Source organism: Salarias fasciatus, chromosome 14 (assembly GCF_902148845.1).
Source record: "Salarias fasciatus chromosome 14, fSalaFa1.1, whole genome shotgun sequence".
In the NCBI taxonomy this organism is placed as follows: domain Eukaryota; kingdom Metazoa; phylum Chordata; class Actinopteri; order Blenniiformes; family Blenniidae; genus Salarias; species Salarias fasciatus.
In genome coordinates, this window is record NC_043758.1 from 18,954,304 (window position 1) to 18,981,098 (window position 26,795).

General features: G+C 40.9%; 2 protein-coding genes across 4 annotated transcripts in view; one reads left to right on the forward strand and one right to left on the reverse strand.

The window, feature by feature from the left end:
- Positions 1–21,354, reverse strand: part of egfem1 (EGF-like and EMI domain containing 1) — a 61,292-nt gene extending 39,938 nt beyond the window's left edge. Inside the window, exons 1-4 of the mRNA XM_030109295.1 lie at positions 21,343–21,354; positions 20,328–20,462; positions 19,732–19,841; positions 3,202–3,324 (exon numbers count right to left, since the gene is read on the reverse strand). Coding sequence (XP_029965155.1) covers positions 3,202–3,324; positions 19,732–19,841; positions 20,328–20,462; positions 21,343–21,344 — 370 coding nt within the window. The 5' untranslated portion in view covers positions 21,345–21,354. The remainder of the gene's footprint in view (positions 1–3,201; positions 3,325–19,731; positions 19,842–20,327; positions 20,463–21,342) is intronic.
- A 1,132-nt stretch (positions 21,355–22,486) lies between these two features.
- Positions 22,487–26,724, forward strand: mffa (mitochondrial fission factor a). Of its 3 annotated transcripts, XM_030109201.1 has the most exons (8): positions 22,487–22,668; positions 23,204–23,421; positions 23,704–23,873; positions 23,965–24,056; positions 24,858–25,019; positions 25,698–25,754; positions 25,964–26,048; positions 26,155–26,724. In XM_030109201.1, the coding sequence occupies exons 2-8, from the start codon at positions 23,208–23,210 to the stop codon at positions 26,284–26,286; spliced, it is 912 nt and encodes a 303-aa protein (XP_029965061.1). In that variant the 5' UTR covers positions 22,487–22,668; positions 23,204–23,207; the 3' UTR covers positions 26,287–26,724. The 3 variants fall into 3 exon arrangements, with proteins under 3 accessions (XP_029965061.1, XP_029965062.1, XP_029965063.1); XM_030109202.1 differs by lacking the exon at positions 24,858–25,019; XM_030109203.1 differs by lacking the exons at positions 24,858–25,019; positions 25,698–25,754.
- Positions 26,725–26,795: the final 71 nt, after the last annotated feature.

Genomic DNA, 26,795 nt, shown 5'->3' on the forward strand with positions numbered 1-26,795 from the left:
CAGCTCCGAGCAGCTGCTTCGACAATGGAGGTGGAGAACATGGTCCACTCGGACTCAATGTCCCCAGCCTCCCTCGGGACATGAGAGAAGCTCTCCCGGAGGTGGGAGTTGAAAGCCATGCTGACAGAGGGTTCCGCCAGACGTTCCCAGCAGACCCTCACAACACGTTTGGGTCTGCCAAGTCTGTCCGGTTTCCTCCTCCGCCAGCGAATCCAACTCACCACCAGGTGGTGATCGGTCGACAGCTCTGCCCCTCTCTTCACCCGAGTGTCCAAAACACGCGGCCGGAGGTCAGATGACACGACAACAAAGTCGATCATCGACCTCCGACCTAGGGTGTCCTGGTGCCAAGTGCACTTATGGACACCCCTGTGCTCGAACATGGTGTTCGTTATGGACAAACTGTGACTAGCACAGAAGTCCAATAACAGAACACCACTCGGGTTCAGATCGGGGAGGCCGTGCGATCCAATCACCCCCTTCCAGGTCTCACTGTCGCTGCCCACGTGGGCGTTGAAGTCCCCCAGTAGAACAATGGAGTCCCCAGTCGGAGCACTGTCCAGCACCCCTCCCGGGGACTCCAAGAAGGCCGGGTACTCTGCACTGCTGTTCGGCCCGTAAGCCGAGACAACAGTGAGGCACCTATCCCCGACCCGAAGGCGCAGGGATGCAACCCTCTCGTTCACTGGGGTGAACTCCAACACATGGCGGCTGAGCTGTGGGGCTACAAGCAAACCCACACCAGCCCGCCGCCTCTCACTGCGGGCAACGCCAGAGAAGTGGAGAGTCCAGCCCTTCCCGAGAGGTTGGGTTCCAGAGCCCAGGCTATGTGTGGAGGTGAGCCCGACTATATCTAGCCGGTACCGCTCAACCTCCCTCACAAGCTCGGGCTCCTTCCCCGCCAACGAGATGACATTCCATGTCCCTAGAGCCAGTCTCTGTGTCCGGGGATCGGGTCGCCGGGCACCCTGCCATCGGCTGCCACCCAATCCACACTGCACCCGGCCCCTACGGTTCCCTCGGTGGGTGGTGAGCCCACCGGAGGTCAGGCCCACGTCGTCCCTTCGGGCTGAGCCCGGCCGGGCCCCGTGGGCAAAGACCCGGCCACCAGGCGCTCGCTTACGAGCCCCAACCCCAGGCCTGGCTCCAGGGTGGGGCCCCGGCTGCGCCATACCGGGCGACGTAACGACCTTTGTTCTTTTTCTTCTCATAGGGGGTTTTGAACTGCTCTCAGTCTGGCCCGTCACCCAGGACCTGTTTGCCATGGGAGACCCTACTAGGGGGCATAAAGCCCCCCGGCAACATAGCTCCTGGGATCATGCGGGCTCTCAAACTCCCCCACCACGTTAAGGTGGCAGTTCTAGGGGGAGTTAAATTGTTCCCCTTTATTCAAATTTAAAAGGAACAGAGGGTTCAATTTATTTCAGCAGGCACAACAATACAAACATCTTTCAGGCTACAGGGAGCTCAGAGTTTTTTTCCCCCCAAATAGAACAAATATCAGTCGTCATTTTTTGAACAGTTTGCATGTTTGTTTACTTGTGTGCAGGTTTGTGTATTTTCCCTCTGCACTCACATCTCTCAGGTAAGCCCGTGGGAACCGCTCTCTCCAAGCAGACCACATTAAACACCTTGTGTCACATAATGAGGGCAAAAGGAGGAGGAGAGTCCACATCTGGGTCTGTTTCTTGACAGATTATTCTTTGCTCTTTATAATTGAGCTACTACTTGCTCCTTATAAATCTCTACTGACTACAACCATGATTTGTTTAAAATATCTAAATCAGTTCTACATTCGAGTAGTTGATAATTGTATTATTCTGAAAAAAAAAAAAAATTCCTCTGTCAATCTCAGTGTGGCGCCATACACTGACATTTGGATAGACTTTAATGTTTGGCTGTGAAAGATGCTTACTATGTAGATATTCCATACAGTTAAATTAAATCAAAAGTGTGTTTTAACAATGTGTTTTGCAGTGAAAAAGCAATTAATATGATTTTAAATTTTGCAAAGAGTGCTTTATACTTCTCCCTGAAAGTTTCTAATAGTAGATAGAGCAATTTAAGCAACGTAACTGGAGTTATAAACTAGAACAAATATTCCAACTCATCATTTGATGAAGGAAATTCTAATTTGCTTATTTGGACATTAGAAAAGTTCAGACAAATGGAAAGTCTCTTGCAAGCAGAAAAAAACAAACAAACCTTATAAAACACGCCGCTTATGAGAAAGATTGTTTAAGTTCAAAACAACTGAGATTGCTTCAAGATTTCTTGCAGCAATTGGGCTGCTCTTAGATATACAAGAGCAGGTTTGCAGCAGTGAGGGAGCTGGTGTGTGTGGTGCCACCATCGGGTGCCTGTGGTGTCGCAGGTCAGCAGGGTCGAGGTCTGAAAGGTATCGTGTGACACTGTCTGGCTCTGGGCTGAGCTGCTGAGTTAGCATCTGTGCTGACACAAAGTTTCAGGTTGGGTTTGTGGATGCAGCATTTTTATGACACAAAAATTAAAGAAAGCCTCAGCGAGTGGTTTGATCCTGAAGTGAGCTGACTTTAAAAAAACAAAACAAAGAGAAGCTGAGTAGATAAAACTGGAAATGTGTCTGCAGTTTACGTTGTCGCAGTCCTAAAAAACATCTGTTTTAGCTTTGTTTGTTCGCTACAGTTTAAAGTCAGCTTCACTATTTTTTCCCATGATAACAACCACACAAGCAATTCACACGAAAGCCCGTAAAGAAGAAGTTCCCAGCAGCTGAAGCTGCTTCAGTTTGACTCCTCCAGCTCACCGGTGACCTCTCCTGCTTTAAATTATTACAGAGTGACAATATCCTGTCTTACAGGTCAAAGATCAAGGGCACTTGTTCACACCTGTGGCTTTTTGGAACAAATGGGCCTTCGTGCCCGGCATGAACTCGGCATATATCTGCTAGATGAGACAGACAAATGGAGAGAGCATGCTGTTTGTCCAGGTTATTAGAAAGTATGGCTGTTAAGTTCCTACAGCCCAAAGCCTAGACAGATCCTGATCACTTAAAATAAAAATGGTCACATTTTACATCCTGTAATGATAATTCTCTGCAGCAAGTGAATTCATTCACCTTGAATCAACTCCCAGTCATAAATCAGCTCAGTGAACACTGACTGGGTGGAGAGCCTGGTAAAGTCTGTGGTGTGCGCTGACATACCCAGACGTCCGTCTTACCGTGACAGGATTTGCCATCTGGCCCCAGTCTGCTGCCTTCAGGACACTTGCAGTAGTAGCTGCCGATGGTGTTGCAACAGTAGCCATCGCAGCCGCCTTCGCCCACCTCACATTCATTCACATCTGGAAGAAAGGGATCCATCGCCAGGACTATTATCATAATGAAAATTGAAGCTTTGTGGAATTATTAATAAACGCTCTTCACTTGTATCTACTTGTGTCCTGCTTCAGCAATAACATTCATACGACTTGACACACACCAGTGTCACAGTTACCACAGGAGCTGCTCAAGTCATCCACCTGGAGCAATCTGGGGCTCAGTGTCTTGCTCAAAGACACTTCAGCATACAGACAGGGGAAGAACAGGAATGGAACTTGTAACACTGTCTCAGCTGAGCCACAGCCACTCCGATTATTACCTTAGGAGTATAAGAGGTACTTACCGATCCAGTTTGTTTTGCATTTAAACTGTGTCTGTGGTGTAAGGGGTTTTTACAGTTGATCTTGTTCCTTGGATGAAGAATAAACAGGCTATAGACACCACACTGAACTCTCCACATTGTTTCTGCTTTTCTGTTTGTGATTGAACAGTTTCCCATTGACCTCCTTCCTTCATACTATTCTTACAAGCTGAAATGGTATGCATGTTATAGATAATAAAGAAACGCTCATGGCCTGTAATACTGTAGAAATCACCCTGAAATTATTGCTCTCATGTGTAGAAAAGAAGAAATGCATCACACTACTGGAAAATCCATTGCTACATTCTGTCCAAATCTTTTTCCTTATAGTCACTGTTTTAAAGTTCAATAAAGTTTTATCTCACACAACCTTTGACAATGGATACAGAGTGACTGATTTAGAAAGAGGGGATACTGACAGAAATGCACTACATCTCCACAAACTTCCGTCTGTCACAGATAAAGACTGAGGTGAAAAGGAAAAGTTGTTTAGCATTTTGTGGCCATCTGTTAAAAAGATTTAAAGTGGCGACAGGTTGCACATTGGGGGATAGTTTCTTTATTTTTAAATAACAGGAAGCACAAGCTGGAGAAACCTCTTGGAAAGAAACGGACAGCAGACAGCTGAAATAAGAAAACAGAAACGCCATGTTTGGCAACCTGTTGAGTACACAACTATATAAATGTGGACAAACAGACAGCAGAAGGTTTTGTAATCCACTAAAGTCCCTGTTTCACAAAGACAGCAGCACAAGATTTTTATAATTATGGTTTTTAACATTTGTTAGTGCTTCGTGGTTATAATTACAGACAAGTAATGTCCAATAATTCATTCAATCTCTGGTAAAAGATATTCTAAAACGTATACTGCCTCAGTGAATACCAGACTAGATTGAGAGTATCTGAAAAAAAAAAATCATCTGTTATGGATTATAATGTGAGAAGCAAATTCGATAAAGGTATTTCCAGTCCCCTCTTTTATTCCAAGACAACTTGGCCTGTTTTGCAAAAGGACAGCAGGGTATTGAAAACAGTCTGCTGCTCCGATGAAATATCTGATATAGTCTCCTCATGTGTGCACAGGAATGAACGTGCACCAAGAGCAAGCCAGAGCTCCTGCTTTACGATCTCAAAACCATGGCAGTCAGTCTCCTCCAGCTGAGCGTGCAAAATGAACTGTCAATAGCACTATTAGATCACTTCATTTGATGTGATGCAAAGCAGTATAGATTGGATGAGTGCTGCAGAATTATTGCAACCATGTGTGTTTTCCATGTGGAGAAAACAACTGAATCTAGCAATACTTTACAGATGAAATGATGTTCTGATAAATGATGTTTTACGGGTTAAAAAGGCCTTTTTAAAGTTGCAGAATTCTGCAAAACCTCAGAAACTAAGGATGGGTCGCCGTGTTTTGCTTTCAGGCCACACCCACACTTGGTTTCCAAGGGCTTACAGGGTCATCCGGGATATTTGGACTTTGTTTCAGGAACCTGTTAGAGTAGCGGTTATTAATTTGCACAGTGTTACGCAGAGGTTGGCACTCTCAACGCTTTTTTTCAAAACTATGAATCATAAATAATAGCTTGGGACTACAAGAAAACAGGAATATATAATCTGCATCAGTGTTCTCCATAAAATCTGAATATCTCGCTGGTGGTGATCATCAAGCTGCAGTGCCCTGCAGCGGCCTTTAAAGTGCTACAACACTCGGCACACTATCCTTCACTCAGAAGGATCTTGCTGTCTACTTCTCAAAGACCATCAGCTCACAAGGAAGTGATACAGACTCTTAAACTCGGGGCTCCGCCCCCTTTACACAGCCCCTTACAGCTTTAACAAGCAGCTCCAGGTCATTTACCATCACAGTCAAAATGCAAGAAGAAAAAAAAAAAAGAAACAAAGACACAATAAATGGAAAATATTGAGTCCCTTCAGAGGTATTTTAGGTGACAGTTCTGGATAACACAAAGCTGATAAGCTACAAAGTCATTACTCAATGAGAGAAGTTTCGCTCTGTTGAGTTTATGAGCTTCTGACTGAACTGTGCAGACACATGTCATTATAAATGGAAACTCACATTTTATTATAATAATAGTGTCTTAATTTTGCTATATTTGACTTTGTGGCTTGGCGTCCCGAGTCAGACAAGCTTTGTGTCTGTGAATATAACTGTAACTGTGAAGGGGAAAAATGCGAAGCCGACTTAGCGGCACAGTTACTTTGGAACAAACTTTTGAACTTCAGAAGGAACCATCATTAACGGGCAGTGCTCTGAAGGCAGACTGTCTGCTGTTTTTTGTTTCTGTGCAACTAGAAGGCAGAAAGATGTGCACAAGTCAGTAGGAGGAACGGAAGAGTCAAAGAAATTTGATTTCCAGCAAGAACTGTATCATTTTCCAGATTTGGACATTTAGATTTGGGAAGATGAAGAGGACAACAATTGTCTATCTATAGTCTTTATGTGATTGGTAAACACTGATGAAGCCCTACAGCATCCTTTAGGTGAGTTGTTGCATCTTCTCAGATTACCTCCCACAGTCCCAAGAAGAGCAGATTAAGTAGATTCTAAGATGAACGTGCTGTAGGTATGGAAGACACACAATGCAATGATGTAGAGTAACTTTAAAAAACACTTTGACAGAAAAAAATTACTGAATGGAAAAAAGTACAGTTGAAGTCTCTCCATCTGCTTAGTGTCTGTACTGATGGCCTCTGCAGCTTTGTCCCATCTGACCTTCTGTGACAACCGGACAAAGATGAAACTGAGCAACAACTCAAACTCAGACTTTAAGCCTTGCTTTACAAGCATTTCTGATCACAGGCACTTTCCTCGTTCACTACGTGTTCATTGTTTGGAACAACAGTGGAGTCATAATCATAAATGTTTTCAGATGGTACAGTCTTCACCTTATACACTACAGTAACCCTCATATGGCCCTGAGTGGCTTCTCTCTTCATTACTTCAGTGTATCCTGTTTTATAATGTGTTTGCAGCCCCGTGTCGTTTTATAAAACCCAGAACGGGTGAGATTAACCGGGCTCCACGCAAGCACCAGGAATGCTAATCAAGGAAATCATCCTGTTTAACTCTGCGTCTGAACAGCGTTACTCTTGGCACATGCTGGCATTAAGACAGACAGAATATTTCTGCCTTGGTTCAGCTGTCATGTACTTCACAGGCCACCCACACGCGAGCACCACATGTGGATACCCAGACTAATGTGTGCAGTTAATTCTCCCAGTCTCAAAAGACTTCCTGAGAGTCACTAGAGGATTGTTTATCCTGTTTCAAAGGATTGTAAAAGATGAATTTATTGCAAAGGCTTTCTTGAGCTACGCTCCCCTCACCTCCAGGTCCCAGGACACCCAAACACCTGGAGGCTCTTCCTCAATATTCACCAGCATTGACTTTGTCAATGGCCTCTCAACCTACAAATATGCATCATCAATCTTGGTTTCATCCAGAGACTGTCAGGACAGGTGGCACATACCACTGACTCAACACACAGTCCTTCTTTTTAATAGGTCATCAACACATCTGTACGTCCTTACATGTAAAGTACAGAGCATAGTATTTATCTGACAGCCTGTCCCTCTGACAACTGAGGATAATTGGTGATTGTTGTACCTGAAGGTGTTAATGTGTTAAACTGACCCTGCCTTTGTCTCCAGCCCCCCGCAGCCCTGATGGGATGATGGGTAGGATCGGAAACAATCTATCCTAATGAAAAATGTTGGCCCTCGAATAAGTTATGCATGGGGCCGATAATGGTCTCCCATCTGAAAAGGAGAATCTGAATGTGTTATCTCTGTAGACCAGCGTCGAAAACTACCTCCTGATTTCTGCAGATCTCATCAGGTGTTACTGACATTACTGTCCTTCACAAGTAGTGCACCTCCACTGGCCAATTTCTCCAAGGACCAACATTCTTCCTCCTTTAAAAAAAAAACAAAAAACTACAAGTACATGCACACTGAATAAATCAACACACCCTTAGCCATGTGTCCATTTGCCTGGTGTTAAAAACATTAGACAGTGCGATTAATCGGAGGATCTGCAGGCCTCTGCTGGACGTCTCTCAGTATTGTTCAGTCAGATGTCAAATCTCACTTGTTATAAGTGATTTTCAAAGTGGAATAGATTTAATGAATCTTTCTCTCCAGATGGAATTTGAGTCTGGGGCTGGAATTATTGGTCTTTTCTACATTTTGGACTCTTTATTCCCACAATTCTGTTGTAACAAATGAACACATTAAACTCTGAACCAATATAATGATGGCTTGTGTCTGAGACATTTAAAGTAGACCATTTAAAAGACAAGTCTCAGTCCATTTCCAAACAAACTTCTATGGTTTGATTGAGAATGTTGGCAGAGGTATGTTTATATATGCTATTTATATCTGTAAACTGTTCCATCTATATGCATTAGCGATCCTTTTTAAATACTTCGAGTATAAACTACTGGCAAAGTGAACGAATGATCACGGATGGGGGACGGATTTTTGCTCACTTATATTAATTAATTTTTGTAGTGTTATTTCTTTTAATCAGATTTAATTTCACTCTTAAAAACTGTGAAGCATTTGGCTTCTAATAAAAATCTAAATAATTTTCAAAAAAGAGTGATCGCAGGAGATTATTGTCATCAGATGTCCTGTAGTTGCAACATATTACTTTTTGCTGCTCTGTGTAAACAGAGAATGCTCTTCTTGAGTTTGTTTTAGTTTAATTTTCCTCATTATTTACACTTTTTTCTTTTTTATTCATTTAAATTAGAATGAAACCTTTGCTGAAGGTAGACAACTTTATCTGCTCAAAATACAATCGTTTATAATATCAAAAATGTCAAGTTCTGTAAAATATTCAGAATATAAAAGCACATTGTAAAAAAAAGCAAAAATCAAAACCATTATTCAAAGATGTTTAACTTTTCAATATTTAATTGCCAAGATGACCTGATAAATTCTTTCTCTCCACCATTTTGTATTTATTTGGTTATATTTACATGTTGGCTTCACTTCACCCCCCCCTACATTCATTATTTTGACAACCAAGATAACTATGGCTTTAAATAATTTGCAGTATTTCATCATGACACAAAAGTAGTTGCACTTGCTGCTGACTTCCCGGAGCATTTTAGAAAAGAAATGTCCTGCCAAGTGCAACAATGTTCCTGTGAACCAGAACATAGGTCAAAGGTCACCCAAGGACGACTGGGGGAGTTTTAAGGAGCCCGTCAGAGATGAAAGTGAGCTTCAACAATCAGCTCGGCTACAAATAAAGATGAGACAAAAGGTGGTTTGTTTCGCAGATTAGACAAGCTTAAAGGGGAAACGATCAATCATGGCAGGAAACATCCAGGAGGAACATCAGTCCTCCTGAAGCCTCCTTTCACGCATGCATTAACTAAAAATATTGCTCTTTGGGATGCAGAGTAACATTGTTTGAATTTTATTACATTTTCAGAAACCTAACATAAATCTTGAATAAGGAGAATAAGCACAGGGTCACACCACTTCTTGAATTCTTCTTGGACATGATCGTCTTACTGGCGAACAGTTTCTTTAGTAAACACATAAGTACCAACTTGTATTGTTTTAGACATTACTTAGATGGACAAAATACTAAGAACTTAATTAAATACTTATACAGGCCTTGTCCTGACAGGGTTGTCTTCAACTCATCCTCAGTAAAGCCTGTGGTAGCTTGTTTTTTATCTACATCTGGAAAAAATATCCATTTTGATGGCTCTTGCCAGCAGATAGGACAGAAACTATCTCCCACAGGATGTGGATGCAGATTTATGTGCAACGTTCTTCAGGTAGATGAGTATTTAGCATCTGATTGGGAAAAAAAAACAACAAACACATTTTACAGATGTGGAACAAACATCGTTATTTATGCAGACTGCTGGCAAAAAAACTGACATCCTGTAACTGTTTTAATCTTGGATAACCACTCTCTGTATTTATTATACCTAATTATCTATAAAGTTTGTGCAATTCATTACTGAGTGTTTTTCAAAAACACAACATCCCATTCACATAGTTTACCTTGTCATAAATTTCACCATAAACCTTAAAAGCAACGGTTCACCACAAACTGAAGTCATGAAGAATTCTGTGCTGCTTTGAAAACAGGGTAGAGTCTGTATGTCAAGATGACCCCTCAGCAGGGTAGGTCAGCTCTGTATTAGCTTTATTGTAGACCAGCCAGGTGGTGACAACAGCACATTTACAAAAAGTTTGCTCAATAAGTTCACACTTGAAAATCATTAGACTTGGTGTCGCTCTGTGGCCAAACTCATACGACTTTCTGACTCCTGCTATATCACTGAAAACCATGTTTTAGCAAAGTGAATCAACCTGATAGACTTTCAGAAGAAGTTTTCCCTCAAGTTAATGCAAATACTATACAGACGAAGTCAAGCTGAGTTCAACAGGGGCGAAGCACTGCTGTGGTCATCTCACAGTGAGCCCTGGGAGCACACAGTTAATCACACAGGCCATTAGATGTAGCACATTCAGCATTAACCTGATAAACAATGGTGGCTTAATACGTTTGGAGAGATGAGGGTGCACTTGTTTAGTGTTTAAAAAGTTCCCTGCCATATGGCGACCATTAGAGCTCTAATGAGCTTCTTCCTCTGGAATTGATGTGAAGCAGGTAGTGTTCCTCATTCGGCCTCCCGCTCAGACCAGCTACCTTAAAGACTGAGTCCTGGGATGTAATTGAGCCACAGTTGTTGGGAGGCATGAGGGATGAAGTCAGGGAAGAGAGGTTGATATGACAAGAGGAACAAGGAATCACAAAGACTTTGCTTAACTTTTCACAAGTTTCACTGAATTAGAAAGTTTAGAAATTACTTCATCCACATGTTGTTCTAGTCATTGCTAATCAGCTTCTTCGTCTCCTTAATGAGATTTACAAAAGTATTGCTTGACTGGGGAGAAAATTCATGTTTATAAGATCAAATAATCTCAACTATAGAGCAAATTGAGTAAGCATTATTACGTGTAAATGTCGAGTAACCCGCAACTGAACTGTAGGTGATTTCAAACCAAACTTTGCCATCAGTTTGTAGAATATTCAACTCTTTTCTTCTCTTTAGCCAAGTAGATTTTTTTTCCTGAAGGTATAATACAAAGTACCGTTTCTGTCAGGGCTGTGTGGGTCCTGTACCGTTAGTTTGTGTCCATCAGCTCCACCTGTGGCCTGTGTTTAGCTCTGCACTCTGTCGGCGTCTCCCATCCTCACCTGCTGTCCGCGTCCCTCCCTGCCTCACTCTGTTCTTCCTGTCTGATGTACCACCTGTTGTCTTGTGCCTCGCCTCATATTCCTGCCGTTAGCCAATCGTGTCTTGTCTCCTCCCCTGCCAGAGTGTTTTCAGACTCATGCCTCCTGTCCTTCTTGGTCGGTTCGGCTGCTCTGGTCAAGTTTTCCTTTTGTGTCCTGCATGCGTGGAAATTCAGCTCTTTCTGAGTGTAACCTAAGTAGCCTGCCTGTCTGGAATGTTTGACTCTGTTTATGGACTTGGACTCTGTTTTGGATCACCACTTCGGACTTATTCACCTAAATAAAATTGGCTTTTCACCTACGTTGACTCCAGTCTGCCGTGAAAATTTCAGTGTAACTCTGCGTTTTTCCACCTTAGTGTGGCTAATTTGCACATTTTCTGGTACTTTTATGTCTCGAAATGGTCAAAATTTATCGCAGTCCAGTGAAATACTACTTACCCTGGATACAGAAATGTTTCCTCATTAAAGGGCCACTTAGTCAAAAGACTTCCTGACTCGACTAGAGTCAATGTTCACACAAAACCTGATATTCAGGTTTCTATTAATAATTCTCTTTCTTTTTCAGGTACATCTACTGCCAAATAATTCTAAAAACTGAAATGAGAAAATAGAAAAACAGATCTCTTGTGACTGATAAGGACAAGCTGTACTTCTATCATCGCAGCTCTTATTGGAACAATGGGCCACCGGGCCCATTTTTATTTTTCCCAAAGGAAAATTTTACTTCAGATTCTGTTTATCTTGCCAGTATGTCTTTTTCAAATCTTCCTCTGCTTTTCTCATTTCCATTTTCCCAGAAAATGATCTTATGATAGCTTTTGTTCATGATTAAAATGAAGTGGTTCAGCGACTCTTGAGTCTATCACTGGAACCTCTGATAGAAGGTGCCAGAGTATCAATATCCCTCATCTCAATTTCAAACAGTACATCGAGTGATTGCTTTCACTATGTTTTTGAGCAAGTTTTGTTCAGTGCAGCCAAAGAAAATGTGTGAGAAGACTTGAAGTGATCACTGAGGTTGATATTGCAACAGACCAGGGAGCCATACACACAGATCTGTTTATCTCCACATGGTGAACTTTTAATACAGTCTGCAGCGGACGTTTTTGGCTAAAATTTCTTTGTGATAACAAAGACATCCTGACATTGACACTTCATATTTTCAAGCACAATAGCAGCTAACATATTTTTTTATGACAAAAATGATTTAAAAAAAAAAAAGATCTACCCCATGATTTTTTCCATATGGTTCACTTTAGATTTTATTTCATTACTTTTCGCGGCAAACTTTTGACACAAGCAGGCCTCTAATCTAAATGAGTCCCTGGTGTGCTGGATTAGACCGTAATTAGATTATATCATATCCAGCTATCTTCTTTCTAGTTTGGTCCACACTGGGTCACAGTGGAAGTCATTGGGACCCCAAGTCACTTCCAGACCAACGGAGATATATAATCTCTTCAACAGATTCTAAGCTGAACCTGTGGCCTCCTACAAGTGCCTGGTCGACCTCTAACACGGGGCAACAGAGGACATCCTGATCAGTAGTGGCCCAATGCAACAGAAACCAGAACTAAAAATAAACCAGTGCCTTTCCAGCAGTCCCAAAACGTGTCTTTTTCAATTCACAGTCAAAGATCTTTGGAAAAGAAAAGCACAAAAGGCTTGTGTTCCTCATGAGTCCCTGGTAGACGCTTATAACTGACCTGGAACTCTGCAATGGAATGAAATGCAAGGAAATCCTTCGAGGAGATGAACTCCTGTGCATGTTATGTTAGTTCACTTAGATTCCTTCCAAAGCTGTTAAAGGCATCAGTGTTTGGTAACGCTGTGAGAAAAACACCAGGAGCGACCAAGACATCTGAGCACAGCTTTACACCGCAAAGTTTTACCAAATCAAGTCAAGGAGTGGATTTATGTATTTATCGTCTGTTATGTTTGCACTGTAACCACATCTTGGTATTCTGACTTGCAGCATCGTTGAGCTTAATTACATCCAGAAATCCGAAAGAAAATATATTTCCTTGCAAACCGCTTTACCGACTCTCTTGGTGGAGTTCAGACCAGAAACTGCACATTAGTTAAATTAATCCTGAACAGATTTTTAAAATCTGTCCATATAAAAGCACCTATCGTGTTACTGCAAAGGATATGTGGAAGCAATGGAAGGGCCAAGTAAACTCTGAGGATCCATGAAAGATATATAATATATTCAATAAAAAGAGAGCACATTATCATATCATTGTTTCAGAGTTTTCCCCGGGCACAAATACTTTTGAACTACGCTCAAGAGTCAATGAATGACAGCTGGCAATTTATAGCATGTTCTTACGTTACTACTCGTGAATTACTGCTGCAAATACAAGCTCAGGAAACTCAGGAAACTTGCTTTTTTTCTTCACTTCTAACTTCAACACAACAGCATGAAGAGCAGAGTTTTTGTGAAAGCATCCACACAGAGACCTAAAAACAATAAGAACGACATTAACAACACGTGTCTACCATATATTATGGAGTGGGACTCTTAAGTCTAACTTAAGAGACACGAGGGTTTTAAAATTAGTGAGCTGAGTCAGCGTGCCCCCCCCCAGCCCCCACTGTTACACTCTAAATGTTAACATCCCAGTAGACACCCCACCCCCATCCCTCTGACTATAGCCACGCTCAATAGTATCTTGAACTTTAGTCAAATCAATATATTGCATCTTGCAATTTTCATGAGGCATTTATTGAAAATTAGGTTTACAGACATTGTTTAATTGAGTAAGTTATTCAGAAGATTTAAATCGTGAATATTACTTTACACTGAGACACACAATTGTTAACAGCTATTAAGATTTTTGCCATGTTTATCAAGGCGTGCTCAACTGAAAAAATAAAAATAGGCTTTTTGAAAAAGCTTCTCAGCTGACAGCACAGTATCATCACTGTCCATATAATATTTATTGTTTCTTCGATAACCTTGTAATCAATAAAGTCTCTTTAGGCTGGTTTGAAAATTAGACTCGTAACATTATATTTACACATTTCTGCAAAAGTTGAAAAAGTGTTTGTCTCTCGAATCTCCTCATTTCATCAAAAATCATGCTTGCTGCCACCATTAACTGTCTTTTAAACTCTGAATACAACAGGATCCAGTCTCTGACTCTGTCCATTAGCATGACTCCAGAAAAAGCTCTGAAAACAACCAGACTTCTTTAAGTCGGGACCAGATGGTTTCTGTCCTCACACAGTTATGTGGCCGTGCTCTCTTAATTTCAAGCAGACCTGCGCTCCAGGTTTCCCAAAGCAAAGTCTAATCCAAGGCTTAATAAAGTCAGACAGACTGGTATTCACAAGCGGGGGTAAACGCAACTATTAAGAGAGCGGACGCCGGCATATCAGCACACGATTTGGGCTCCGTCCAGACTGTTTATTACCTCACCTTGTCAACACCAGAGCCTTGGTGTCAGCGGCTGACAGACATTTTCATGGACGAAGCCTACTGTCTCACATCAGAGATTAGAAGCAGGTGGGGACTCGGCTCCCACAGCACTCAGTGGGCTCCACCGCCACCACCGCATCTTGGCACGGACACAAAAGAGAGCAACGGCTGAAGCGAGCAATTGATGGTGAGTGTTGAAAAGAGGGGAGAAGGGGCAGAGCGTTGGGTCTGACTTGAACTGCTTCCAGAGTCAGACTGCCCCTCTGCTCTGCTCTCACTGTTTTTCTCCCTCACCTGAAATCTATCAGGGCTGAACCATGCTGAAAGGACGGGGCTGATTTATCGCCTCAGCAGCACTGCCTTCATGATCTGCATCCGTACACTTCACTCACTACAAAATTTATAAGTGTTAGAGACACTATTAAAAATGAGTTATTTGCCCCCAGGCTGTGCAATAAAAGAAAGAATAATTTTGTCTCCTCATTCTCCGTTTAGACTAATCATAATGTGTCCACACAGGAAGTGAATGTGGTTTAATACGTTTACTACTTGTGGTTGTTTAGGGCAAATGTGGAAAAAGCACATATCCGCAGCTCTTTAGCTGACATTATATCTAAAGCCTCAGGTGGTAGGCGGTGTTGTCGTCTAATTAGGAGCATGGTGTGAACCCTGTGTGCATAAAAAAAACCCTTTTGGCCCACAAACAAACAGTAGTGCAGTGCTTTTGTAAAATATGTCTGCTTTTTGGGGATATTTCATATTATTTTATTGCAAGTTAACTTTGATTTGGTTCTCTACCAGAGGATAAAAAAATTATATGCGTTAAGTAATAATTATAGTCTCACCATGAGGCTGTTTGCTTTTTTGTTTGCTGACCAGGTTTTGTACAACGAATGTTTAAATACTGTTTTAGGTCTCAATAAGAAGGAAATACAAGAGTGGACTGTTTGCTTTAGTGCTCATTGCTAGTTTATGGAAAACATGAGATTCGGCCAAACAATTTATCACAGAGTGGCAACTCAAACAATACGAATATGCCCATTAAAACTCTTTGTGTTAGTTATTTCTAAGTTCGAAGTGTAAGCCTGGTAATGTCTACCAGTCGTAGAAATAGTTTACAGACTAATATGCATTAAAAAAACAACATGAAACACAGTTTTATGGTTCTACAGCACATTGCAGTTGAAAACTGAAGCTGTGGTTCATAATCTTGCACCAAGTTCAGGCTGTGTTCATGCAGCTGGAAACTGGGATGGTTACTAACTGTGAAAGTTCTATTTCCCAGTTCATGGCACTGCCATGACAATAAACAAGCCACGTGGCTGATCCTGCTTCACTGGAGAACACAGGAAAGATGCAAACCAGCATGTGAAAACATGCAAGAGGGTGATAAACTGAAGCTCAGGAGGTACAACTTAATTTTCACACTATAATTCTGTCAGCAATAACCACCACAATAAAGCTTTATAGGTACAAACTGTCTTTTTCACAGAGGTGACAAAAGGTAGTACTCAGATTACAAGCAAAGTTATGCAGGTGTGAGCAAAGTTATGTGAAGATATATCTATCTATCTAAAACAATAGATAAAAATAGCTCAAGTGAGCCATTAAAACATAACATACAAGTCATCAATTGTTCCATTAACAATACACATTCCTGCTTTCATAAAATGGCAAAAAGCCTTAAACACTTCATTGAGACGGAACTTTCCACTGCTAACACAAAAGACTGGACAGTTGTTGTGTCATTCTTTCAGTGTCTCGTTCCCTCATTCGTGACAGCAGAGCTCTCGTGCAGGAACCGTGCAAGACGTCAGCGTGTCTGTCCAATTATTTTGTGAAGGACATGTGGAGCAGGAGACAAAACCTCCAACCCTGGACAACACACGTTAGCTCTTAATCCGTGCATAAGCCCAGGCACAGCTGTATGTTCAAACATGCACGGAACAGCATCAATGACATCTGAGTACGAAGCTCTTAAAAAGTAACACAACACTGACACTGAATAGGAGAAAGAAACTCTCCTGAATAAACTTGAAAAGACTGATTTATCTCTGTCCTTAAACAGCTGCTCACGTGCATCGCTGCAGGCTCCAGTACAGGTGCAGAGCATAATATAGAAACTCAAAGACAGCATGATATACAGTACACACTGACCTACAACCAAGGAAACCCAGAGACACGACATGCAGCCTGATTAAAAGCACCTGGGAAAGCATGCTGACAGGAAGCACCGTATCTGATGAGTTCTTGAGAAACATCTTTATGACTGAAAAGCAAAACAGGTATTTTTAGTACTCCTCTTAGTCCAAGAGAAACCTACAGAGGTCAACATTCCTGCTTCTTTACTGTGTCTGCTTTTCCTCCATCATACACGAATCGCATGGAGGACAGCAATAAGCCTGTCAGTGCGGAATGTCAAAGCTCACAATGCAAATCTAATAATGGACAGTTTCCTTAATGGCTCTACGTCCACATGTTTCAAGTCTCTGTGGGTAATTCTGTTTAACACACCACACACTCAACTCACTGTTTCCAGCTGAACGTCTGACTATTGAGCTTTTCTTTCTGTCTGATGTAGAGAACAAGCGCTAGTCCAATACATTCAACTAAAATCTATTGTTAGCAGTGGTGAGAATCATGATTGGCTTAGTCCTGTCAATGTGGCCAAAACAAAACAAAATCTTATATGTTTTCTTAATGTTCAATTGTTTTCTTATTTTCTCACTACAGTATGTTTAATAACATGCATAGTTTACATCTGGCATAATATTTGGTTGTTAGTCATCTCATTTGAAATAATTCACCACAATTTATTAACTGCAATGACTTCCACTCACACAGTTAATGATGCCTTAACCAGGGAATGGGCAAGTTGTGGCCTGCAGGCCAAATGCATTAAGACTTTTCACTTAGTTAAACTTACGAGCAGTTTGAGAGAAACTTAAACGGGTAATACTGCATTCAAAAGACATTATGCCACTTCATTATAAATGTATAAAGCGTTGCATTCATTACTGGGAGTTCAACTGAATTGTGTGAAAAAAATTGCAAAGCACCTTTGTTGGTGTAGCACAGTTGGGAAACAATAAAATTAAAAGTGTTTCCTATTAATAGAAATTGTGATAAACAGACACCAGATATTTTTGGCTCAATCCTCTGAGAGACAAGAAGTTTCTCTAAATCATACATTTTTCACATCCGTCTGGTCAGATTCAGGTCAGAGTCCATAAACACATGACAGTTTCTGGCTTGGTATCTGCATTTTTATCCTCAGATTTAAAGTGGGACCTAACTTTTAATAATCTCTCCTCTCTCCTTCATATTTGTTAAGCTGAAGAAAATTACATTCAATACCATGCAAGTCCATGCATTTGCTTCTGTATCAAGCCGGGGTGCTGTGAGGAAACCTGGCTGGAAAGAGGAGTTTGGAAAACTCTCCTTCCCTCATAATGATTCTGGCAGAAGAAAACGGATAAACGTGTCTCGAGAGATGAGGAGAGGAAAAACACTTTTCATAAAAACGTTGAGAGCAGCGATGTGAATATTTAAGAAGGGTTGCACAAGGATGAGAAAAAAAAAGAGGGAGAAACTCAGGGGATTTCTGATTAGATCTCATATCGCTTTTCCAAATCTGTCACTTTGGTGTGTGAAAACCAAAGGGTCCCTGTCAAAACAAACAGCCATGCTGCCTCTCACAAACAACAACAGGTTTGTGTGAAACAACAAAAGGGAGGACTGTTTAAAGCTTGGGCAGGTCCTTCCTCCAGTGAAAGTCAGGGAATCAGGAGGGAAAGCCTCTACGGAGTGTGTGTGTTTCTATGTTTGTGGGCTGGAACCCCCGCTAACCACCCTGTCTCTGGGGGGCTCTTCCTCAACAGCAGCAACCAACCTCCTATTTTAGTGCTGACCAGGTTTGGACAGTGAAGTGAACAAACAATGCTAATAAAGCCGCACAGCTCTAAGTCAAGAGGGGCAGTGAGGCTTCACACCAGCTTTACAGAGTAGCTTACAGTTATTTTACTGAACCACTTCATTGAATGGTTTTGCATATTCTTGTTGATATGTTTGTTATGTGATATGCCCAAATAAACGAAACGAAACAAAACGAAACGAAACTTCCAAGGTGATGTTCAGCTGTTCTGACACAAAGTTTTTACGCTGTCAAACAATTAAAAATGATCTTACAAATAGCAGGAAAACAATCAGTGAAGACTGCAACTTCTACAAAAGAAACAGTCCATCTAGAGACCTGTTATAGTCTGTGTTAACCATTTGGTGCTGAAATCTTCTTAAAAAAAGGCCACTTGACCTGACTGTGATATACTTCAGAACCTAAACTTTCAAAAACATTAACATTAAACATTTGGAAATGACGAAATCCAAATTGAAGGCTTTGTAGAGGACACACAGCATGCCTGAAATTATCTCTCTTCAGCAAACAGTGGTTCAAAGATAACTCAAAAATCTCCGGGATCAAATAGAGATGCCCTTTTAACAAGGAACTGGTGTAATTCATCAACTTACAGAAACACAAGTGCTAATCAATTTAAATGCATATTTAAAGAATCCTTCAGAAAGTATGGAAACAAGCATTTTTATGAGTCAATTACGGAAAAAATAATTAAGCTTGTCAGTTTCAAATGCAAAAGTTAAATATTGTTATGTCAAGCTTTTACGTTGCTGCTGCATAAAAACTCAAACTGAAGACATCCTCACAGCGTTCAGTTTTTACAGAGTGAAGTCTCAGCTGAGTTAGCCACAGCACTGCAGGCAACTTCCTTCAAAGGAAGCCATTCCTCACTTCTTCCATCTTTAACTACCGAAATACCCCATGGTGCTGCCCCGTCCGATCCCCGCTACGCAGCAGACTCCTTCTGGTTTAGCAGAGTGGAAGCATTAGGTCTAACTGGGGCCTATAAAAGTTCTGTCTTGAGGTCTACCAAGGATGTCAGCAAAAGTGCTGACTCTAAAAACTTTGTACTGTAAAAGTGTTAAAAGTTTGGTCTGATGGTCACCAAGGAATGAAAACTCACCATACTGGCATCGTGTTCCTTTGAAGCCCAGCGGACAGTGGCACACATGATCTCCAGTCTCTGCACATCTCCCTCCATTGAAACATGTGTTTTCACTGCATACTCCTGAAGACGCAGCATGTCGTTACACTTCTCATATATTTGTGCTTATCTGCATTTGTAATCATACACACGTGTATTGTAATCCATCAGAAGCACTGACACCTTCTCAGTTCAATTGAGGTGAGGTATTTCACTAATGCTTCACAGCAGCATCACGAATTATCTGATCCATGTAAGCAACATTAAAAAAAAAGTCATTACTCACTATGTAGACAGCCCATCTCGTCATTCTTTTGAGTCCAGCCAGGACAGCACTTATAGACAGTGTGTAAATCCATGTTGTACACTTGTCTGTACGTGGTGTAGTAGGCTGTCCTGAGGAGGGGAAATTCTAAATTACAAGGGTTCATGAACCTCACACAGCTCCAAATCATATCAACAAGTCATGGTGGGAGCACATTAGCAAGTGAAAAGGCCAATTATTTTCATATTGTTTAGGATTATCCACTCTGGCTTCATACTGCAAAAACAACAGAAATGACTAACTTCTCCAAGAATTCATTTGAGATTTGTCATAAAAAATGTTCATAAGCAAAACTGTGATTTCAAAATGAACGTGTGCTTGGTGCCATGAAGACAAAATGGATCATATCAAATCTCTGACATGCAGAATATCCAGAATGTCAACTACTCTAGTGGAGCGTGTGAAGTGATAATGTATTTGTACCAGGAGAGAGCTGAATGCATTGAAGTGAAAAACGCCTTTTCATCACTTGCCACTCCAGTTGTGCTGGTTTGTTAATCGCCTTTGTGAGTATAAAAGGTTTAATGTGTGCATTGTGAGATCATGAGTGTACTTACCTCCTCTCATAGCCAACGCACCACTTGTGGCTTGTGCAGCCTTGTTTCCATACCTTTACCATGCGGGAGAAAGCCTGGACACAAGGCTGGCGGCCGCCCATCATATACATCTCCTGGTCAGCACAAACATTTGGCCTGCTCATGCAAATCACACAAATTTGACCTTTAAGGTTTAAAGACATAGACGTAAAGCTGTTCATAACAAAAATACACTTAAATATGAGAAATTCATACTTGATTTTGTGGAGGATTTCAATTTGACTTTGCATTTAATCTGATGGTATTTTCAGTTTTGTTTTTGATTGGATTCCAGTTTGATAAACTATGCCTCACTTATGTTTCCGTGACCTAAAGTTGGATGCTATTTGCAGAAGAAAAGGAATTATCAAGTTTTTAATTGAAAAAAAAAATGCACAGACCATAATTGTGTCTCACCCAGAATATGTGTTGATGATATTAATTTCCAAAGCCTTTAGGTTTGAACTGTAAAGCACTGCCACTGCCTGCATTCCCTGAGTTGTCAGAGCAGGTAAACTACCCAGAGGTGTCCTGCTGCAGAAGCCATCTGGCTTCAATATAGAGGAGACTGAAGTTAATTAGAGGAAGTATTCTGCTTCTCCTGTAATGAAAACGATTCCTTAAATCGTGCCCTGCACAGCCTATTTAAATCTGAAAGCCTCTGGTAGACTACTATCCAGAAAGAACACATTCCTGTGGAAGTTATTATGCAGAGACACGTTAGGACACTGCTATAAAGCACACATCTGGGGTCCTGGAAGAGAGACTCCTAGTGGATAATGAGAGAAACTCAAGAAACAACAGAGAATAAACTAAATATACAACAGAGGAATTTGTCAAACTTGTTCTGTGTAAATTTCTCCTACAGTACAGTACAGTTGCACGTTTTAAACATATAAAATATAAACTTCCTCGGGTCGCTTATATTGCAATAAACTGTGTTGAACACAATTTGCCAAAAACTATATAAATGATCAAAGTAGGAATCATTACTTACATGCCAGGTTGCAGTTCCACGGATGATGCAAAGTTCTTGATGCACAATAAAATTTCACACAAAATGAAAATATGTGAAATGGACATCGTTTCAAACAGTTTGCAACACGGAGAGAAAAATTCAATCTGTGCAGCTTCTGTGCCGGTAAAATGAAGAGCATCCGCTGTCATGCATGACTCAAAACTTTGAAATTATCCTGTATTGGTATTCCGGATTAAGCAGAGAGACGACTGAATTTGTGTCAGTGTGTGACAGAATAACTCGAGAAAGCGCACCACCCACAGTCACTGTGGGGCCATGCTCCCCCCACCACCTCCCCCAACACTGACATGTGCATACACACCAACACACAGACATTTATTCACTATTTCTGTAAATCCCACTGCTATTCTTTAATTTTACTGGATGAATTAATGCTTTTACAATTTCCTGCAAAATCATAACCTGTTGAACTACTTGGTCCCTCCTGTTAAGAAAAATTAGATTGAGATTTATGGAAATGTCAATAACTCCAGTATGTGTACAGGAGGCACGGCAAGCTGAATAGGGAAAAAATAGCTCTGCAAAAAAAGAACTTTTCAACATATTAGATTTTTTTACTTGTGAATTTTGATCATTCTTCATTTAAATTTAAACTACAATGTCAAATAAAAATTGTGAATTGGCGAATTCATTAAACTTGCAGTTTTGCATACCGGAAGTTGTAATAGTGTGCACAGAAATTCTTGAAAAAGTTGTAAATGCTTTGAAAAAAATGCCGATGCTTTTCATGACACATCCATGTCGATTAAACCAGTAGAAATCTGCACATTACTGAATACATTTATGGAAATTCAAACAACCTAGCATGTTATATGACTCTTTATCATTACTTACTTGATCATTATTTGTTACAGGATATGAAGTCCGCTGAATGGGCTTTGTGGTGTTGTCCCGTTGACAAATAAAGAAAAAAAAAAACACGTCTAAAAATACATAAAAAGGGAGTTTTTTTCTGTTTTTTTCTAAATTATATATTTATCAGTGAGTGCACGTAGGAACCAAAATTTAAATAAATCTATAAATAATAAATAAATAAATAATAAATAAATAATTGTTTGTCATGTTGTCCGTCCGTCCCACCAACTCCGCACCTTGGGTACGTCACTTCCTGTTTTGGATAAAGCGGAAACAGAAGAGAGGAAGGTCCTCTCACAGATCTGTCTAAAGAGATGCTCAAAAGCATCTGTAAACCTTATATTTAACCGTACATTTCGGAGCGCATTCCTCGGATTTATTTCGAGTTTGATAAACACTTTCCTTGGATCTTTGAAGACAAACCAAACGGTAAGAAACCGAGGCTACCGCGCTAGCTTGAAATGCTTCTGAGCTAAAGTGTTTACTTCTTAATCAAATGTAAACCGCGAACTTAAAACTAAATATTTGTTTCGGGATTTAACTATGGGCATGTTTTATTGACAGTGTGTGATATCCACGTTGTGGTAGATGTTTTATCTTATGAGTACCATTAAAATAGCAGCTAATAAGCCCTCTGTAACTGGTTTGTAGTGTAGCTTTCTGTTTCCCTGTCTCACCAGAATGCATTGTTTTCATCATATGACGCTGCCACGAGCATAGTTTCTATTTCTAACTCTTCCCTGCCCTCATTCCAGCTGCAACAGGGCTTGTCAGTGTATCGGAATGACCCAGTAGATGTTCTTTTATTGGTAGATTTGTATGAATAAGATGTGCAAATAGATAAGGGCTATGGTGAAAGTTTAATGGAGTAGGAAGTTAATAATTGTCAGGCTCAGATCACCTGCTATTCTGTCTATGGTACACTGACATTTTGTTGTGTGGCCAAACAATTCTTTCCATGCAGCAAAATGAATGGAGCAGCTTTCCCCTCCCCCACGGCAGAGATGGCCGAGATGAACCGGATCCAATATGAGCTGGACTACACTGAGGGGATCAGCCAAAGGATGAGGGTTCCAGAAATGCTCAAAGTGGCTCCTCAACCTCACGAGAACCCCAGTGTTGTACTCGAGGGGGTCCCCCATGGTGTCATCATGCAAGTCCCAGAGAGGATTGTGGTTGCAGGTTTGTGTAATTTAGAGTTATTTTTTAATGCTCAAAGTCTTTACTACAGCACAACACCTGGATCTCACTGGTGGCTTTCATGAACATAATATTGCTGTTAGATGACATCCTCCTACCATTTGATAGCGTTTAAATGTCCCTCTATTTGCTAATCTGTAACAATATTGTCAGACTCATTACTTATTATTCAGCATTTGAATTTGAATTCGCAAAAACCACAAGAAATTCATATTCTGAAGTCCAGTTGAACTTAAGTCTTTTTTCCGTTTTTGCATTTGTCAGGAGACAGTAATGCCCCTCAGTTCACCAGACCCAGAGATTTAGACCTTATTCAGTCAACACCACTAGAAGCACTGTCACTTAAAACTCCACCAAGAGTCCTCACTCTGAACGAGCGGCCGCTGGACTTTTTAGAAGAGGAGCAACGGATGGCTCCAGATGCTGAGGAGGTGGTAAGTGACAATGTAATAAGATAGCAAATCTTGAGAGCACTATGGATTGACACTGAAACTTTGACTTTAAATAAATAATCCTTATTTTCAGTCCCAGCCCCAAGGACGTTTACGACGGGAACGATCAGCCAGTGAGAATGCAGCTGTCCGTAATAACAGCCAGTTGGTTCATAACGATTCTGCGTAAGTATTGGTTGTTTTAATTTTTTAGCCTGATCTCGGCTCTATAAACTTTGAACACATATCAGAGCATGCTGCATCTATCTCTTTCTGTTTTGTCTGTTATCACATAGCAGGTCTTTGTGCCACACAGAGCTGTGTTGAAGCCTTTTTGCTTTCAGTGTTTATAATGAATGCAGCTGTTTTCTGTATGGACACTAATCCATTAACATGCTTTTACAACATTTGAGCTAATCATATATTTAGCTTTAATGTATTGTATTTAGGGTCAGTCAATCTAAATTGTTTTTTGTTTAAGAAAAATTAAAAATGATTTTGGAATTATTTTGGAAAAGCACAAGAACATTTCAATTAGTTTCACCAAAAAAGTTTGAAAGATTGATTTTGAAAACAACTTTAAAGTTTGTTAAATAGTTATCAAAATGAGGATAGATTGTGATCTGATTTTTGAATTTGTAATTTATATGAATGTGGGACCAATCAGCTGTTGTCATGCAGAGCAGTTGTATATGGCATTCTGCTCATTATCATTCTGATTCTGCCTTTTGTGTGGCTGAATTTGGCATAAATGTAGGTATCATTTGTTTTTGTTTGGAGTGTTTCACTAGATTGAATCTTTGGTGGTTGTCGGCAGGGGTTTTATTTATCCTGTTAATTTTATTTATATTGGTTTATTGGGAAAAAAAAATGTTCCAAAGTCAGTTGAGGACAGTCTCTTTTCCTTATTTCTCTCCTTTCCCTTTCTCCTTTTCTATCCTATGTTCCACTTTTCTTTTCATTTTCGTAATTGTGGGCATTGAGCAGTCCGAGCCCACCCCCCTCTGCCACTGTACACCCATGTCCCCCTCTGAGCGTGGCTGAAGATCACAACCTGTACAGCGCTAGCGGCGTTCTATCTTTCATCCAGTCCACCACCCGCCGGGCCTACCAGCAGGTCCTGGAGGTCTTGGATGAGAACCCTCGCAGGTGACCTCTCCAGTCCATTGTCTGGTCATTGTCTTTGGTTAAGATTCTTCAAACATTTGGCCCAAGAGCAGACAGTGAAATATCTCCTTAAAATATTACGTTCACTTTTTCCATGGTTCTTAAGAACTGTGTGTGTTTGAGTGTGCAGGAGTGTCACCCTTCTCTAACTACTGCTAACTAACAGCATTAATAAGCATGTTCTAATCCAAGGACATAGCAGCACTAGTTTTTAAACACTTCAGTTTGTCTGACATGTTCACCAGTGGTTAAAGTTCAGCTTTAGTTACTAAAATATTTAAATGTTGCATAATTCCCCAAATTCAAATGGCGATATACGATAAAGTGCTTGATTTGGTTGTCTTTGGGGAAAAGGGCAGACAAAGACTTCCTTTGGAAAATTGTTATTTATGTCATCAGAATAAATAATAAAACAGTCCTAGAATGTTAAGTATTGTGTAAACTAATCGGGGAAGTACTTTCCCATTTCTGAGAAGTCAGTTTCAGAACAGTTAAATAACTCAGGTACTTATGTCAAACTAGACGCAATTAGTTAGCCAGTTGGTACAAAACACAAAAAAAGGGGAGTGTTTGGGGGACATGCCGGCTGTGTGCATGTGTGCAACGTTCTGAGTCTGTTTTTCAGCGTTTTCCCCAATTCTCTCTTTCCTCACTCTTCAGCAAACCATCACTGCGAGGGGGGTCAGCTTCAAGCTCCAACCCCCTGCAGGAGTCCAGGTAAACCTCACCTGGCTCTTCATTCTGTTCCACTGTCCTTGTTCACAGCCTTTCCTGCTGTACTCTCTCCTTACGAGGCCGAAATGAGGTTAAGTCTTGATAGAACAGTCAAAAGTGTGCGGCGTTTTACAAAGCTGTTCCGTGAATCCCCTCTTGTGATCAGCTGAGTTCTCAGATAGAATTTTTTTTTTTTTTTTTTTTTTTTGAAGGCTTGCACTGTCAGCATATGAAGCCTCTCTGGATGGGACGGCTGATGACATGACTGTGGTTGATGCTACTACACTCCGACGTCAGGTTGGTTCCTCATTCAAACATAAACTCGATGCTTCATTGTGATAGTCCACTGTAGAAATGAAAAAAACCAAACAAAAAAACCCCACTAACTTTGATTTCTCAACAGCTGGTCAAGCTGAACCGCAGGCTGCAGCATCTGGAAGAAGAGAACAAGGAGCGAACAAAAAGAGAGATGATCCTGTACACCGTCACCGTGGCTTTCTGGCTCGTCAACACTTGGGTGTGGATGCGACGTTAAAGCTGGCCTTTATTTTTCTTCCATCAGCATGAAAGGAGAACGTACTATCCCCAATGTATGTGTCAAATGTTAACTACCTGCTGCACTGTCCCCTGTGTGAGGAGCACTCGCCACGAGCACGGCCTGTTGCACACAGGGGTGATTTGATCTTAGGTTTTGGTTAATTTAATACATGTACAGTTTTATTTTTTTACACTTGCTTCGCTCCAGCTATTCCATTTTATTCATTTCGTTTCATTCCAAATCTTGTTGCCTACTGCCAAGTGTAACTTGTAAATATTTGTTCTTGCTTATTCCTGCTTTGGACTCCGCTAAGAGATACAGTGAAGGTTCATGTTGCAACATAGGATTAGAAGAAGCTGCAGTGTGGAGACCTGCAGCTCTGTAATGGTAGCAGGCTGGATCGTAAGAATCACTATATAAAAATTCTACCCATGACGTGTTGTTGTATGTTTTTAACATCCCAGAAGATTTTGCGGATTTATTTTTTTGCAGTATCATGAAGAAGG